At 36.9% G+C, this 15138-nt stretch overlaps 1 protein-coding gene across 1 annotated transcript in view; it reads left to right on the top strand.

Moving 5' to 3' along the window:
* Positions 1-15138, top strand: part of RAVER2 (ribonucleoprotein, PTB binding 2) — a 2410893-nt gene that overhangs the window by 1962842 nt on the left and 432913 nt on the right. The window contains exon 9 of the mRNA XM_044085561.1: positions 9255-9544. Coding sequence (XP_043941496.1) covers positions 9255-9544 — 290 coding nt within the window. The remainder of the gene's footprint in view (positions 1-9254; positions 9545-15138) is intronic.

Genomic DNA, 15138 nt, shown 5'->3' on the forward strand with positions numbered 1-15138 from the left:
CCCTCATTAAACTATACAAGTAAAGAAGGAACATAATGGCAAGGTGTAACAAAAAAAAAATCCTCATCCCTGAAGACCACGGTGAAACATGACTTATGAACTTAAGAGCACTACTAGAAAATTAAAGGCAGATTATGAGCTTAAGGTTGCACTAGATACCAAACGAAATTGAAAATCTTTCTTCAGTTATGTCAGGGAATTATGGAATAATGTCCAAAAATGTACTGAGCTCATATGTAATATTACACACTCTGACCCCAAGGATATAGCCAGCATATCAGAAGACAAATTTAGTACTAACTTTCCTCCAACATCCCTCATTACTACCCCATCTAACCCTGAAAAGTATTGTAACCACAACATAAATTTCTTGACATCTGAACACACACAAGGGTTTTGTTTATGCAAAATGTTTTGTTATTATATTAAAGTCCTGGCAGATACCCAAGTACACATATCCCATCATTCTAATTGTTTGGACAAATAGACAACATAGACAGACAAGAGAAATTCAAACATCAGAAAGCATAACACGTGCTTCCTATTTTACAGGTTAAATTATAACTTCTTCATTTACAGTACAGTTAACAATGAAATAATATTAATGTAAGGAGTCAGAAAATATGTTAAATGTTGTTAAATGTTGTTTAAGCTCATAAAACCACTACCAACAGTTGTCACTCAGAGATTATTTCCAAGCTAGTCCCTTGTAAATAGAGACTGGCAAACAGTAGTACAATGTTAATAAGCAGACTGGCCCTCCCACAGATTGCTCTCTACACTCCAGTGGTGTTGTCATTATTTCTTTAGCTTACCTTATGAAGCTAAAAGGTCTACACAGAAGATTAATGTAGCTTGTGTTGGACATGGGAACAATGTCATTATTTCTTGAACTTTCATTACAGAGATAAAAGGTGCGCATAAAAGCTTGTTATTACTTCTCAACTTGTCTAGATTCACTGTGCTGTTATGAACAACAGGTTGGAATACATATTAGACATGCATATCAGACATGCATACTTGTGGCTGTCTCTGGGGAGGGAATAAAAAGGCATGAAAGAGAGATTGCTGTCTTTTGGAGGTTGGAGTGAAGAAGCATGCTGCAGATATGTGTGACAGTAGCCACTTGAAATATATGACTGAGGCCATTTGTGCCTTCACTTTCATCCCATTCTAGAAAGATACACAGAAGGTGACTGTCTTTTCTGGGGGGTACGAAAGCAGGCAGTATTCCAAGATATGGGTTATATATCATTGCAAGCATTTGTCTTTTCCATTTATTTTGAACTATTATTTTGTTATCTTTGAACAGTGAGAATCGGACATTATTTTTTCATCCTTGTAAAAGAAATAAAAAATCAAAATAATTAATTTCTTTCCTTACTTTTGATTTTTTTTCTGGTCATCACTGGATAAAAAGGTTACAAAACAGCTTTTAAATGCACCTCAGATCAATACGGAAGGTTGTAGTTTGGCAACCTTTTATTTATTGTCTTCCAAAGATCCATAAATCAATATTAACCCTCCAGGTAGACCTGTTGTGTCAGCCAGTGACTATCTTCTATGTAATATTGGGATGTTTTTACACAATTTTTTATTGCCTTATGTGGAAAAGCTCCCTTCGTATATTAAAGACTCTTTTGATTTTTTGTTTAAGATTTCTAGAATCAAATGGAATTCTAATATGTATTTTATCTCTGTTGAGGTTTGAAGTCTTTATACCAATATTAGACATAGAGATGGCTTAGCAGCTTTACAGTATTTTTTGAAGGATAGCCCAGTGTCATGTTATATAACAGAATTACTGCAGTTTTGTCTGCTAAATAACTTTTTCAGCTTCAATAATGTTACTTACCATCAGTCACAGGGCACAGCCATAAGACCACTTTTGCCCCCATATATGCTAATATCTTCATGGCTAAATTTGAAATGGATTACATTTATAAGAACCAATTTTTATGAAAATGTGTTGTATTATTATAGATACATTGATGACTTGATCTTTATTTGTGAAAATGGCATGAATGGGGTTAAAGATTTTGTTAATGCTATTAATAATAGCATTAACAAAATCGTTAACCCCATTCATGCCATTTTCACAAATAACTTTCTTATACTATAGCAAAAAAATGGAACTTGCTTCCTCCCCTTCTAAGAATCACTACAAGCTATGAACAATTCAATCTCTTCTCAGTTCTCACCTCTCCCAAAACTGGAATTGTAATTGTATACTTCCTACCTAGATCCCATTACATCCCAGTTCCAATTTTCTCCCTCTTGTCCCTCTTCTTCCAACTCTCTCCTCACTCCCCACCCTCTACTTCTTTATCTCCTTTCTCTCCCCTGCTTAAACTCTATATATATTCCTTTTACATCCTCTCCTCCCCACTGCCTACATGCCTATTCTCACAAATGTATCTTTTACCTTTTTCATAAGATGTACTTTTCTACTCAAAAATAAAATGAATCTTAGTCTAACTGTTCTTCTTTATCTTCCTCCTGGCATCTCTTCTCCTTTAAATTCTTTGCACCTCCTTTTTCCTACACTTCTCCTCTGATTTATTTATTTTGCATTTCATATCTATGTATAATTTCTTTTTTTCTCTCTCTTCTATGCTAACAATACAATTGTATAAAAATGTTATTTTTTGTATGTAAATTGTTAAATGTGCTATGTTTTTGGAAATTGTTAAATGTGCTATGTTTTTAGAACACAGAGCCCTATGTGTGTAATGTATTTGTAATATGGAGCTTTTCTCCCCGGGCCTCCACTGAAAACGGGCTTTCGGGCCCAGTGGACTTCCCCGGTTATCAAACTGGAAATAAATAAATAAATAATAAAATAAATAAATAAATAATAAAGCATATAATTTGATGGTTTACAATATGGCAAGGAAGTTAGTTTTTTTTTTTTTTTTTTTTTGCATTTTCATTTGACTGGCCATAATGATGGTTTTGTTCAAGTTTCTATACATCGTAAGTTTATAGATGGCAGTCAATACCTATATGGCACCAGTTGTCATCCACCCCATACTATCAAGCCCCTTCCATATGGAGAATTAGTGAGAATGCTTAGAATTTGTAATAATGAGGTTGATTTATATAGAGAAGTTTGTCAAGCATTACTTATGTTTCTCCATAGGGGTTATGATAGAGATATTTTGATAGAAGCTGTGGATAAAATTGATGAAATTAATTCGGGAAAACAATATAAACACACATCAAAACATTTATATACTGAAGATGTACAGGTTAAAGAAAATGTAGATGATGTTTTTTTTGTTACTACATATAATATCTTCAGTCATAACATTTGGAAGTTGGTAAATTATTATTGGAATTGTTTGAAAAAGGATGTTATAGTGAAGAATATTATGGGAAATTGGCCATTTATTTCATACAGAAGGGGACAGAATTTAAGGAATAAACTGGTGAAAGCTTGTTTCATGTTACCTGATAAAAAAGTTATACCATCTCTTAACGTATTGGTACTATACCATGTAATAACTGCAGTGTGTGTAAACATATAGTGCCCTGTTTTAATATAATCGATGGTAAAAAGTTTGAAGCTAGGAATAGTTTTTCCTGCAATACTGAAGGTGTTATATATTGTTTGAGGTGCCCATGTAACATGTTTTATATTGTGCAAAGAAAAAGAAAGTTCAAGATCAAACTGCAGGAACATATTAAGAGATGTCAAAAAACAAAGAGTGGAAAGCGTGGTTGCTATGCATTTTCTAGATAAACATAATAGTGATTTTACTTTGCTACAAGCTGCTATTTTAGAGAAGGTTTTTATTAAAGTTGGTGGTGCTGTATTATTAAAAAATGTGCTGTTATATAAAGAAGCTGTCTTGATTTTAAAATACAATACTCTTTTATCTGGGGGATTAAACCATGAGCTATATTGGAAATATCTGCTTTAGTTAATTATTTAATAGTTAATTGTTTTATTGATTGATTGTTGAGTGTATATATATATATATATATATGGGGAAGTTTTATATAATTTATGTCACTCTTTGAAGGCTGTGTTGGGTCAAGGCGCTAAGTGCAATAAACTCGGATTTGGATCTGTATTTCGTTGCTTTTTTCTCTTTTCACCTCATCTTGGTGATTTTGCTGCATTTATAAGCTCATGTCTTCTTGGGGCTAAGTGCTGCCTAGATCCCCTGTTTAATTTGAATATTTCCTCCATGGTTATTATAGTGCACCCTTGGCCAGTTATAGTGTGCTGAAAGGATGCAGGTAAAACAAAGTTGAAGAGTAAGACTGGCTTTCTTTTCTTAATCATGATTTTTTCAGGCCAGTTATTAAATGTATCTCAGAGCATTTAGAAATCCATACCATCTGCTTGGCTTAGTTCAGGTATCGCAACCACAATTATTATTATGTAATATGACCGTCTAAGGTGTGTTTAAAGGATGCAGGAAGAAGATGAAAGGTAAGATAAACATGAGTAAAGAAATAAAAAAACTACCTGGGTATTGCAGGGAGGCCAGGGTGGGGGTAACAGAGGGATCCAAGGGTATTAATGTAGGGGGAGTAGTGGGCAGTGGGGAGGGTTCCATGCAGCCTTCACCTAGGACAATATTTCAACTAAGGTCAGCTCAGAAAATAGTGCACTGAATCCATGTACTGTTTTGTTTAGTATGTACATAACAATGAAATAGCAAAGTGAACTTACAACTCTGAATCCCATTAAATAGGACCAACCATCAGTTTATAGCCTGATACATGACACCCTCTATGTCCAGTGAAAATCATGTAAGGTTCCTGAATATATTTGATGAACTACCCATAAACAAGAACTTCATTGTTTCAGAAGATTTTAACTGCCCCTCAATAAACTAGAGTAGCTATATCTCAAATGTAGGATATGCCCATAAGTTTTTTGATTTAATAAATAAAAACTCTCTGGACCAAAGTGATAATGCACCCACTAAAGAATGTAATAGTTTTAATGTGGCCCTTAGAAATACAGCGTTGTCATGCACTATTCCACTGGTATCTATTTCCCTAGCTGTGTCAGATCATAAATTAGTGACTTTCACTTTCAAAATCTCTTTGGCCACTGAAACCAATACTTTGGAATTCAAGTATTTTAAACATATTAATTTCATCAAATTTTATGATGAAATTTGAAAAATTGAGTCATAGCAGCATCATCCCAGACATTGCTACATCGGGTAGCTTCACCAAAGGGATCTGTGCCCACTTATATAAATGTATAGAACTGGCAGTCCCAACCAGATCTAAATATAATGGAAAATTTCCCTGAGAGGTCTTCCAACATAAACAAATTCTACAGTAAAAGTTAAAACAAATGCATTAAAAGTGTAAAGCAGACTAAAAGACCCATATGTTAAAGGTAATATCAGGAGTTTGACTAAAACTGTGGAAAAATACTATTAGGTCTACTAAAGCAGCCCACTAACTTAGGTTAGCATCTGAAACTAAGAACGATTACAAATCTATCTTTACTTACATTAGGAAACTGAGAAGCCACTTAGGATTGCTGTAATGTTATTCATAATAGCACCACCTATTCTAATTCAGTAGGCATTGCCAATTTTCTAGCAAACAATTTCAATATGAATTTTACCCCAGATACATCTTGTCTAAAGATCCCTTATCCTTGAATCTCCAACCCCCTCATCATTACCATTAAGGAATATGTTCCAAGACCCAAAGTACTTCATCCATATCCATGCGACCAGATAATATACCTGGATGTTTAATGAATGCTACTTAACAAGCTCTGGTAGGGACACTCCTTTAACTATTTAATCTGAGTTTAGCCACATGTTGTGCCCCTGATGTTTGGCTTACATTGTTAGTGATGTCACACCTTAAGGTAGCCCAACCTCTGATCTCAGTAATTCTAAGCCTGTTAGCCTGAGGCTGTATATGACTGCATGCTGGTAGTTATTGTCAAGTCCCCTTGATACCCAGGCCCTTAACCAAGAACTGAACCAGGATCCTACAAGAGGGCTTGTCCCAAACAAACAAATAGCTGGTACCAAAACCAAGGACTAAAACGTAATGCCAAGAAATGTATAATCATATACTTTGGCAAGTGTGGCTCCCCTTTTGACTATCACATTGTAAATACTCCAGAAAATTGAGTCTATAAGTAAAGATCTGGGAACCTATATTGACAATGAACTTTTCTTTGATCACCACAGATCCACTAAGGATGTAATTTCACATTGTACAGATTATATCTAAAGATGTGGCATCCATATCCAAAGAAGTAATTGTTTCACTGTACTCAGTACTCATTACGCTAATCATTGCCTCTTTCAGTTTGTACCTGTCCAAACAGTTATCCCACCTGGAATGACTACATCGCTTTGTCACTAAAAAAATGTCAAGGACCCAAGTCATAAAAGGTATACAGACCATCTCAAAGGCTTATTTCTGTTCTTGGTATCATAGACGCTACTGAGAGGTGACATTTGCTTTGCAAATAGAGCCTCAACATACCCTGTTCTGTCAAAGGTATTACACATTTGCAAATCCAGTGGTGTCATAAATACCCACTCAAGGGACCTAAATTATTTTTATAAAGTTAATAGAACATGTTGGAAGCCTAGAAATATATGTAACAGATGATACCTTTTCTGTGGAACCATCTTCCCTTCTGCATAAATCAGAATACTCCCCTTACTCTGTTCATATGTAATTTGGATGACTGGATGGGTATTCACAAATTCACCCCTAGTTTAGCATCACTGGTCCTCATGGAGAGAGGAAACATAATTATCCCAGCATATATTTGTTGAACCCATCTTTGGATATTCTTATTGCAAAATATAAGGGCTAACATGTACAATGGGAATGCATGGCTAAGCTTCTTAAGATCCTCACAGATCAATAGCCAGGTAAGCACCTATGAGCCTATGAATTTGCTCTCATAAAGATCTGGTGTACTAAAAAAGGGTTCAAATTAAATGTGCAAAGGTGCAGTATTGTCACATTTAGCAGGCAACCCCTCTCCCCACCATATAACAGAGAATAACCACTCAAAATGTGAATGCTGGTAGGGACCTTGGAACTAAGGTAGATAATTACCTTCTCAATTGATCATTATGTAACAACGGTAGTCAAAAAGTCCTTCTGCTTAGTACAGCCAATTGCCTAAGGAATATCATCCAGATCTGAAGAGGTCATTGTTCACTTATATTCACCATTGATTTAGCCAGTTATTAAATACAATGCCCCCTTTTGTATGCACATCACTAAACATTTCAATCAGCTAGAAGGACCCCAGAGATTCCTAACTAAGAAGGTCATCAGCTTAAAAACACTAAACTGTCAGAAAAGGCTAGAAGCACTGTCCCTGTCATCAGTATGTTAAAGACTGCAGAGGTGAGATGTATGCCTTGCCTTCCAAGCAATCAGGGACCCAGTAGTCCCGGATTTCTTGCATCTAAGGTCGGGTGGCACTATGCCAGGGTAGTCCTTTGGCTAGGCTTGTAAAGGCCCCAGGGCCATTAGCCTAGTACACACCTATGAACCTATGAACCTATGAATCTGTACAAGTCAAATAGTCCAACAAACACCAGAACCAGAGATCTAAACCTTTGCCAGCAGGTAAATAAAACACAGTGGAGAGAGAAATTCATTACACAACACCTTTTTCACCTCTGGAATAAATTACCCACCTTTGGAATAAATTACCCATGCAAATTAAGCAGTGTGATACTCTCTGCTCTTTCAAAAGGGACTTGGATGGTTAGATGGGTATTCACAAATTACCCTGGGCTTGACTATCGTGACCCTCCATGAGAGAGGAGGCAAGGTGTAAGGGAGGACACTGGCAAAGCACAAACGGTTAACAAGACTTAGTCACATTGAATTCCTGTAGTCCTGTAATTCTTTGCATTTCTTTCTAAGACTAGTCATTTATAGCCATTCAGGTATTGATGGGCCCTCCACACTTCTACCGAGGTGTGTAACTGATAGATGTAATCTCACATGAATTGTAGAGACATGCAAACTAGTTCTCTTGTTCCCCACTGTCTGCAGTGAGAAGATGCGTTTGTATCCTGAAAGTCGTAGGAATGTGCTCAGAAATATTTTGCTTTAATATGTCCTGACATGTTATTTCTACCCTTACAAAGCAGCACAGTACTTTTTCAAAATGGGTATAACCTGTTCTTTTGTATTGTGTGAGATTTTTCTTTTTAATGATGGACAAATATCTTCCTGCAATAAAGTTTCCCATTTCTTTTGTTGTATCACTATTCCTATGCTCTGTTTTAGTATACGAACACATTATCAAAAGCATAATCCTTGAGCATGACAAATTATTCTGTATGCTGTGCATAAAACCAAAACACTGTAGTCTGTAAAGATAGTTTATATACAGAAAAGAATACCTCCAAACAAGTGGATCACTGTTCAAAAAGTGCTCAGCTGTGTGTACCAATACTGTTTCTCTCATACTGTGTCACAAAGGCAATGGAGAAAGTTCCATAACACTGTACACATGTTTATATAACAGCTGCTGACATCAGCAAGATTGAAGACTGCTTATGTAAGACTGTGAGCAGTACTTGCTAGGAAAAAAAACTACAGTTCCCTTATGTCTATCACAAGTAATGTAGGTGGAGACAAATTCGATATTTAAAGTATGCATGAGATTATGCTTAAAAATACAGATGCCGTTTCTCTTCCTTTGATGCCAAATGAAAATTAAAGTCTTATGAAGTGCAGCTTGACGTCTGGTAACTAAACTATACTATGACCACATTGTAGGGAGAAAAGAAACATTAGTGTTATAAACTTCAAGTGAGTGTGGACTTTTCCTTTAATTCAGTAGATGATTTAACTACTGAACTAGAGCAAATGGCGATTAGTGAATACAGCAGCATTATTGCTGGCATTCATGCACACTGGTGCACACGTCCCTGAAGTGTGAGCATAGAGCTGTCATACTGGAAGGTAGGAAATAAGGTCATAAGTGGTTCTGGATCTTTTCTAGCCATGGTTTCTTGCCGAGTCAGGACATGAATAAGAAATAGAAGTAATAAAAATCAGTTCTGACATAATGTTCGTAATTTCAGAGAAGGTTTGTTATTAATAGACATTTCATAAAAGCACATATGCAAAACATTTTCACAGAGTGGAACTGAAATTACTAATTTTACAAATGAAGTTTCTCACATAATGTGGATGTTGCTGTTAAATATTTAAACAAACAGATATTTCTTTTGTGACTTAATAATGAACATGATTTGTTCTAGTTCCAGGGCTGCCTGTTGATTCAAATCTGGCCTTAGCTCCAGTGGCCACAGCTCCAGTAGGTATCATGCCTTTTCTTCCAAGTCACCTGCTCTTAGGACAGCCTTTGGCAACAGAGCACAATTCTGCATTAGAAAAACAATCAGTGACTACAGGACCACCTGCATCAGCCATATCAGTAATAAGGACACATTATCAGAGCTTTACGAATCCTGTTGTTGGAGCCATAGTGAATGGAGATCCGAAGCAACACAGCCAGCTAAAAAGCATAGAGACTGAACCTATTTCAGGGGTAAGAATGAAGGACAAGCTGTTGTTTAAGGTTGGATATTTTTGTGATATGGTTTACCTGTTGTACAAGAAAGAATGCTCAAACTACTCCCTTAATATGTATAAAATTGTCTTGTCTAAGATCCTTTGAGATTTCAAAGACATGCATCTGGAGCATTTCTCCCTGGGCCTCTGCTGAAAATTGGTTTTGTTCCAAGTTGGACTTTCCCGGTAAACAAATGTTAAAATAAATAAAAATAAAAATAAATTTCTTTCTGTTGCATTTTGGCAAACCGTTATGTAACCAAGCAATTTGCTTTGTTTATTTTATCTTGTTAGGTTTGGTGTATTAAATTATACATGAATGCCTAAAAATGTTTCACATTAGGCTTGTCAGTATGTAATATGTGGTAGTAGAGTATTGTGAAATGCAGCTGTACAGTGCAGTACAATAAAACACATCAACACTTGGAAATATTATGAGGCAGTGAACCATGTCTGATGTTCATAAGTGTATATATGTATATATATATATATATATATATATATATATATACATAGAGAGAGAGAGAGAGAGAGAAAGAATGTGTGCATATAGCCTTAATAAAATTTCAGTCAAACTGTAAATCAATGAAAAAATCTACTTTGGAAGAATTGACTGTAACAAGAAAAAAGAACAGGTTTTGAAAAAGTTTGAAAGAGAGTATGTCCTCTCCCCATCTCTGCTCTGCACCCCCATTCTCTTGTTTCTCTAAGTGTACTAATTTTAAAACTGCTAGTTTGCATGTCACTTCAAGTCATTTAAAATAGCATCTGTCCATTACATATCACACGAAGAGGATGTCTGTCAATACCTGAATGATTTTAAATGGACAATCTTGGAACAAAAACCTGCAACAGAACTTTAGGTTGTAATATAACTTTGCTCTCTTATAATCAACAGTCTTGCTGCACTGTGGCATTTTTATGGAACAAGAATTTTCTTTTCATCATGGCTTTGCTACAGCCACAAAATACTTCATGCCAGTGCTGCAGTGCAATGGCCCCCAACCATAATTTTCTTTTATCTGGCCTTCTTCTTCCACTGCCATACCTACTCTTAAGTCTTTTTGGCCTTTTCCACAGTTGCATCAGTTTTTGTAACATCCAGTTCAGCTTCAGCCATTACAGGTCTCAGTCCACCCACCTCAGGTCAAAAAAGCTTTTCCTATCCAGGCTAGAATGTTGCAGTCCCTGTTTCACAACAACCATGTCATCAGGAGCAGGTACTTCCTCCTTGTCTGATCGCAAAAATGATAACCAGGACTTCTGATTAATCAGATTTGCAGATGACTTGAAACTGGGTGAGGTTGTCAAAAACCCCTTCAGATATTATCTGAACCCTTCAGAAAGAGCTTACCTTACTTAATACCTGGTGATGGGGAAAATATGTGTAAAGTGAACACTAAAAAGTATTGTATGTGTTTTTTTTTTTTTTGGAAAGTTCAGAGACATGGGGACTTGGGTTGAGATTTCCCTCTGTTTTAATCAACATGTGGCAATTCTTAGGAAATCCTTCTACTTAGCACAGTTAGTAGCCAATGATATTTTGTCTAAATCCAAAGATGTAAATTATTCCCCTATATTCAGAATTGGTCAAAACCACCATTATGGAGTACAGTACTGCACTCAGTATGCATCTCACATATCAACAAACTCAAAATCTCCCAGAGTTCCCTAGCAAAACAGATCTCTGGTGTTAAGAACCTTAGTATCAGTAGATACTGAATGCCCTGTCTTGTACTCCTTCTCATACAGACTTCAGAGGGGTAAACCCTGGCTCACTTAGCACGCCATTATAGATCCTGTGGTCATTGACCTCCTATATCTCACGGAAATAAATGGCTTAGTTTACAACAGAACCAAAGACCTGAGTTTTTATCAGCAGAGAAACATAATGCACTGGAGCAATAGAGACATTACCCAGTGTCTCCTTTATTCTCTGAAATAAACTACCTCTGCAAGTCAAACAATGTGATTCTGTATTTGTCTTCATTATTAAACCTGTATGACTAGATGGTTGCTTTAAAATTTATTCCAGGACTAACTGACTTCTCTTTCCTTGAGAAAGAAGGTAAAGCCTGAGAGTTGGTAATGGCATGACATATGTGGTCATTAGACTTAAATAAACTTGATACTACTATGAATCATGTGAATATCCTTCCAGAAAAAAATGGCTTTTAATGATTGCTTCTTTATGTTACAAACCTCCACAAAAGTGTTTTCTTCCTTACTCTGTTTACTGCTTCTAACTTTTTCGTAAACCTTCTCCACAGCCCCTTTCTCTACCAGATTCACGTGTTTCATCAGTCCCATCCAGGAGCTCCTCACATGTAGAGTAAGGAAATTTCCCAGATGTCATGGATATCATGGAGAGAATTTCCCCAGTTTGTGTTTGTGCCACCTCGGGTCTCCCCTGAAAACGGGCCATAAGCCTAATATTGCCAACCCGGTCAACAAAAAGATGTGTGAAAAATTAAGATGCGTATTTATATTACCTTTTACAATCTAGTCATTTTCCTGACAGTATACTGTTAAAAACACATCTATTTGAAAAGATCTAATGGACAAATTGTTGAAACCAATATATTCAAGACCAAACAGTCAACAATTCAGTCTGTCAACAATAAACTCAAACTCAAACAACACCTCCACACAAGAGAAACAATGATTTTGAGGGCCCCTCTGCACCCCCCACTCCCCCTGCTACTTATATATACCAACTCCAAGATCATACTACAATGGCCAAAAGGGCAAATTTCCTGATCCCTACTGTACCGTGATCTCAGTCAGAACAGTTCAACTGACTGAATTGTCAACCATATGGTCTTGACCATATTGGTTCTGACAATTTCTCCATTTGATCTTTTCAGATAGTCCTGTTGAAAACTATATAGGTGGATTTACAGTTTTGTTTGCCATGGTTTCCATGAAATATATAAACCAAGATTAAAATCGGTTTATATACTTGGAGGTCTGTGGTAGGCAACATATGATTTGTAAGGTATCAGATAATTATGTAATTTGTGGTATGTTAGCTCTGTGGTGCCTGATAAAGTTTGTAGGTAACTCTGTGTATAAAATTAAGACTCTTATACTTGTATGTATTTATGTGGGAACTTGGTGAGTAAGCTGATCCAGTGTGTATCCTTTGCCACCGTAGCTTGGAATTAACAGAGAAAAAATTACTAAAGAAGCTGAAACATAAATGTATAATGTAAGTAAAACATCAAAAATAGGAATGGCCTCATTTCTCATTGTTTTGTATCATTTATTGCATACCAAGTAAATGGCAATGACAGTTAAGGTTGGAATAATCTTGGCAAGTCAGGTATCATCATTTTAAAATTTTTTGTCTAAAGATGTTTTATTACAAAAATTTGATGGCAACTATAGGAAGAAGGAAGGAAAAAAGCAGATAAGATAAGAAAATAATTCTGTAGTTGTTGTACCAATATCTGTAAGACATTTTCCTAAGTCTTGCCCACGGAGGAATGCTACTTTGAATTGTTATAAACCAGGATTTTCTACTGTGCTCCCATACTGTTCAGAAGAGTGACTTCTCAAAGTTGTAAAGGAAACAAAAGTATATTACTTTGATTCCATAAGGACAGGAGTATCTGATTATTCAACAAACATAGTAATATTCCTGTTATCCAAGTAGGCTATTTGGAATGAATAGCAGTAACGGTAGTTCAGATAGCAAAAAGTATTGTACCCGAAATTATTTTGTAAATAGTATAATGTGCAGTTCATCATAACTAAAATTTGAGGGTGTTTCTGGCAACAATGGAACCAGTTGCCTTTATGACTCATCTTTGCTAACATAGATATTAATTATTTTACACCAGTGGCAAATATTGGTTGAGTTAGGCATACCCAATGAAACATTTTGCTTTAAGTGGAAAAATGATCCTGGTGGATTTATGAAAGGGCCTACGCTGAGCCAAATTATCATCATTGGCCCCTTTTGCCCATTTTCTACATGGGGTCAGGGTATCGTGTTAACTGCCACCAACTCTCTCGATTCAAAGCCACACTCCTGCCTTCTTCAACACTCATGTCTGACTGTCGTAGATCTTCTTTCACACAATCCATCCAACTCTTTGCTGGACATCCTCATTTCCTCTTACCTTCTTCCTGTCTGTCCCAAATCGTCTTCACCAGATTGTCTTCTGGTTTTCCGCATGTGTCTGAACCACCGTAATGCGTTCATTTTAACCTTTTCTGCAGTTGGGGTTACTTTGGTTGCTGCTCTTATATCCTCATTTCTTTGTCTGTCCCACAGTGTACATGCTACTACTCTTCTCAGGCACTTTATTTCCATCACCTCTAGGTTCCTCATCCGCTCTGCCTTTACTACCCAGGTTTCTGTACCATACAGTAGTACTGGTTGCACCACTGTCTTGCACATCTTACTTTTCAGCTTCTTTAGAATTTTTCAGTTATAGACTACACCTGAGACTCTGTGCCAACTGACTGCATCCCTTCTGATTCTAACTTTGACCTCTTCATGCAGACTTCCCTTCTTCTCAACTACCCCTCACAGGTACTTGAAACTATTTACCTGTTCCACTATCTTCCCTTCTATCTCAATTTTCAGCTTCTTCTGATTGCCTCAGTTTGCTGCCATTACCACTTTTTTAATCTGTGCTTAGTTTCATCCCATGTGCCTTCAGTTTAGCATTCCATTCCTCTATCCTTTGCTGAAGTTCTTGCTCAGAGTCTGCCTGTAATGCCAAATAGTGTGTGCCAAAAAGGGTCTGCTCCCATGATGTACCAATATGAGATTTAGAGACATGTTAGCTGTGACAAGGTAAGACCTCCTTATCACCTAATTTGCATGCCTCTGAATTGTATTTACAATCACAATGTGCAGATAAACTGCCACACGACTAGGCAGTGGCATTCCTCCCATCACTCTCCTGCACACACACAAGTACACAAAACAGTAATACACACACACACACACACACACACACACACACACACACACTTCATTCTTCATACCTGCCCCTGACCTGACTGCCTTCCAGTGGTTTCCTTAACTTTCAATCCATGTCCTGAAGATGGAAACATTAAGGCAATAAAGCTTTACTGTTTTGTGTGTCTAGGCTTTTCACCTTCCCCCTGATTCTTATATTGCTGTTAGTGCCATTACGGCACTTGTAGTTATCTGTAATTCCTGGTGACTAGTGAATTCCTTCTCCCCGATCCCCATACAGCTATCGGAGCCATTACAACACTGGCAGATATGAATAATCTCTGGTGTCTAGTGGCTCTCCCCTCCCGCAGTCACAATAACACAATTTTGGCAGGTAGTTAGACACTACCGTTTGGTCATGTTCAGTACTACGATTTGGTAGGGACAGGCAGGCTGATCTACATGGCCGAGCAATTTCTTCTTAGGGGACAGAGTACATGGGTAATTAGCATATGCCTCTTGCCCAAGTTGCCTCATTAGCATTCAGCATGACCGCAGTGCCAGCCCTACATGGTGCTGCACATCGTCATGCCAGAGCACCATGCAGCACTATGTTAGGGTGGTTGCTGAACTGAGAAAAGTTACCAGGACAT

The sequence above is a fragment of the Protopterus annectens genome, chromosome 10.part0, assembly GCF_019279795.1.
Source record: "Protopterus annectens isolate FY-2018-M chromosome 10.part0, PAN1.0, whole genome shotgun sequence".
NCBI lineage: Eukaryota > Metazoa > Chordata > Ceratodontiformes > Protopteridae > Protopterus > Protopterus annectens.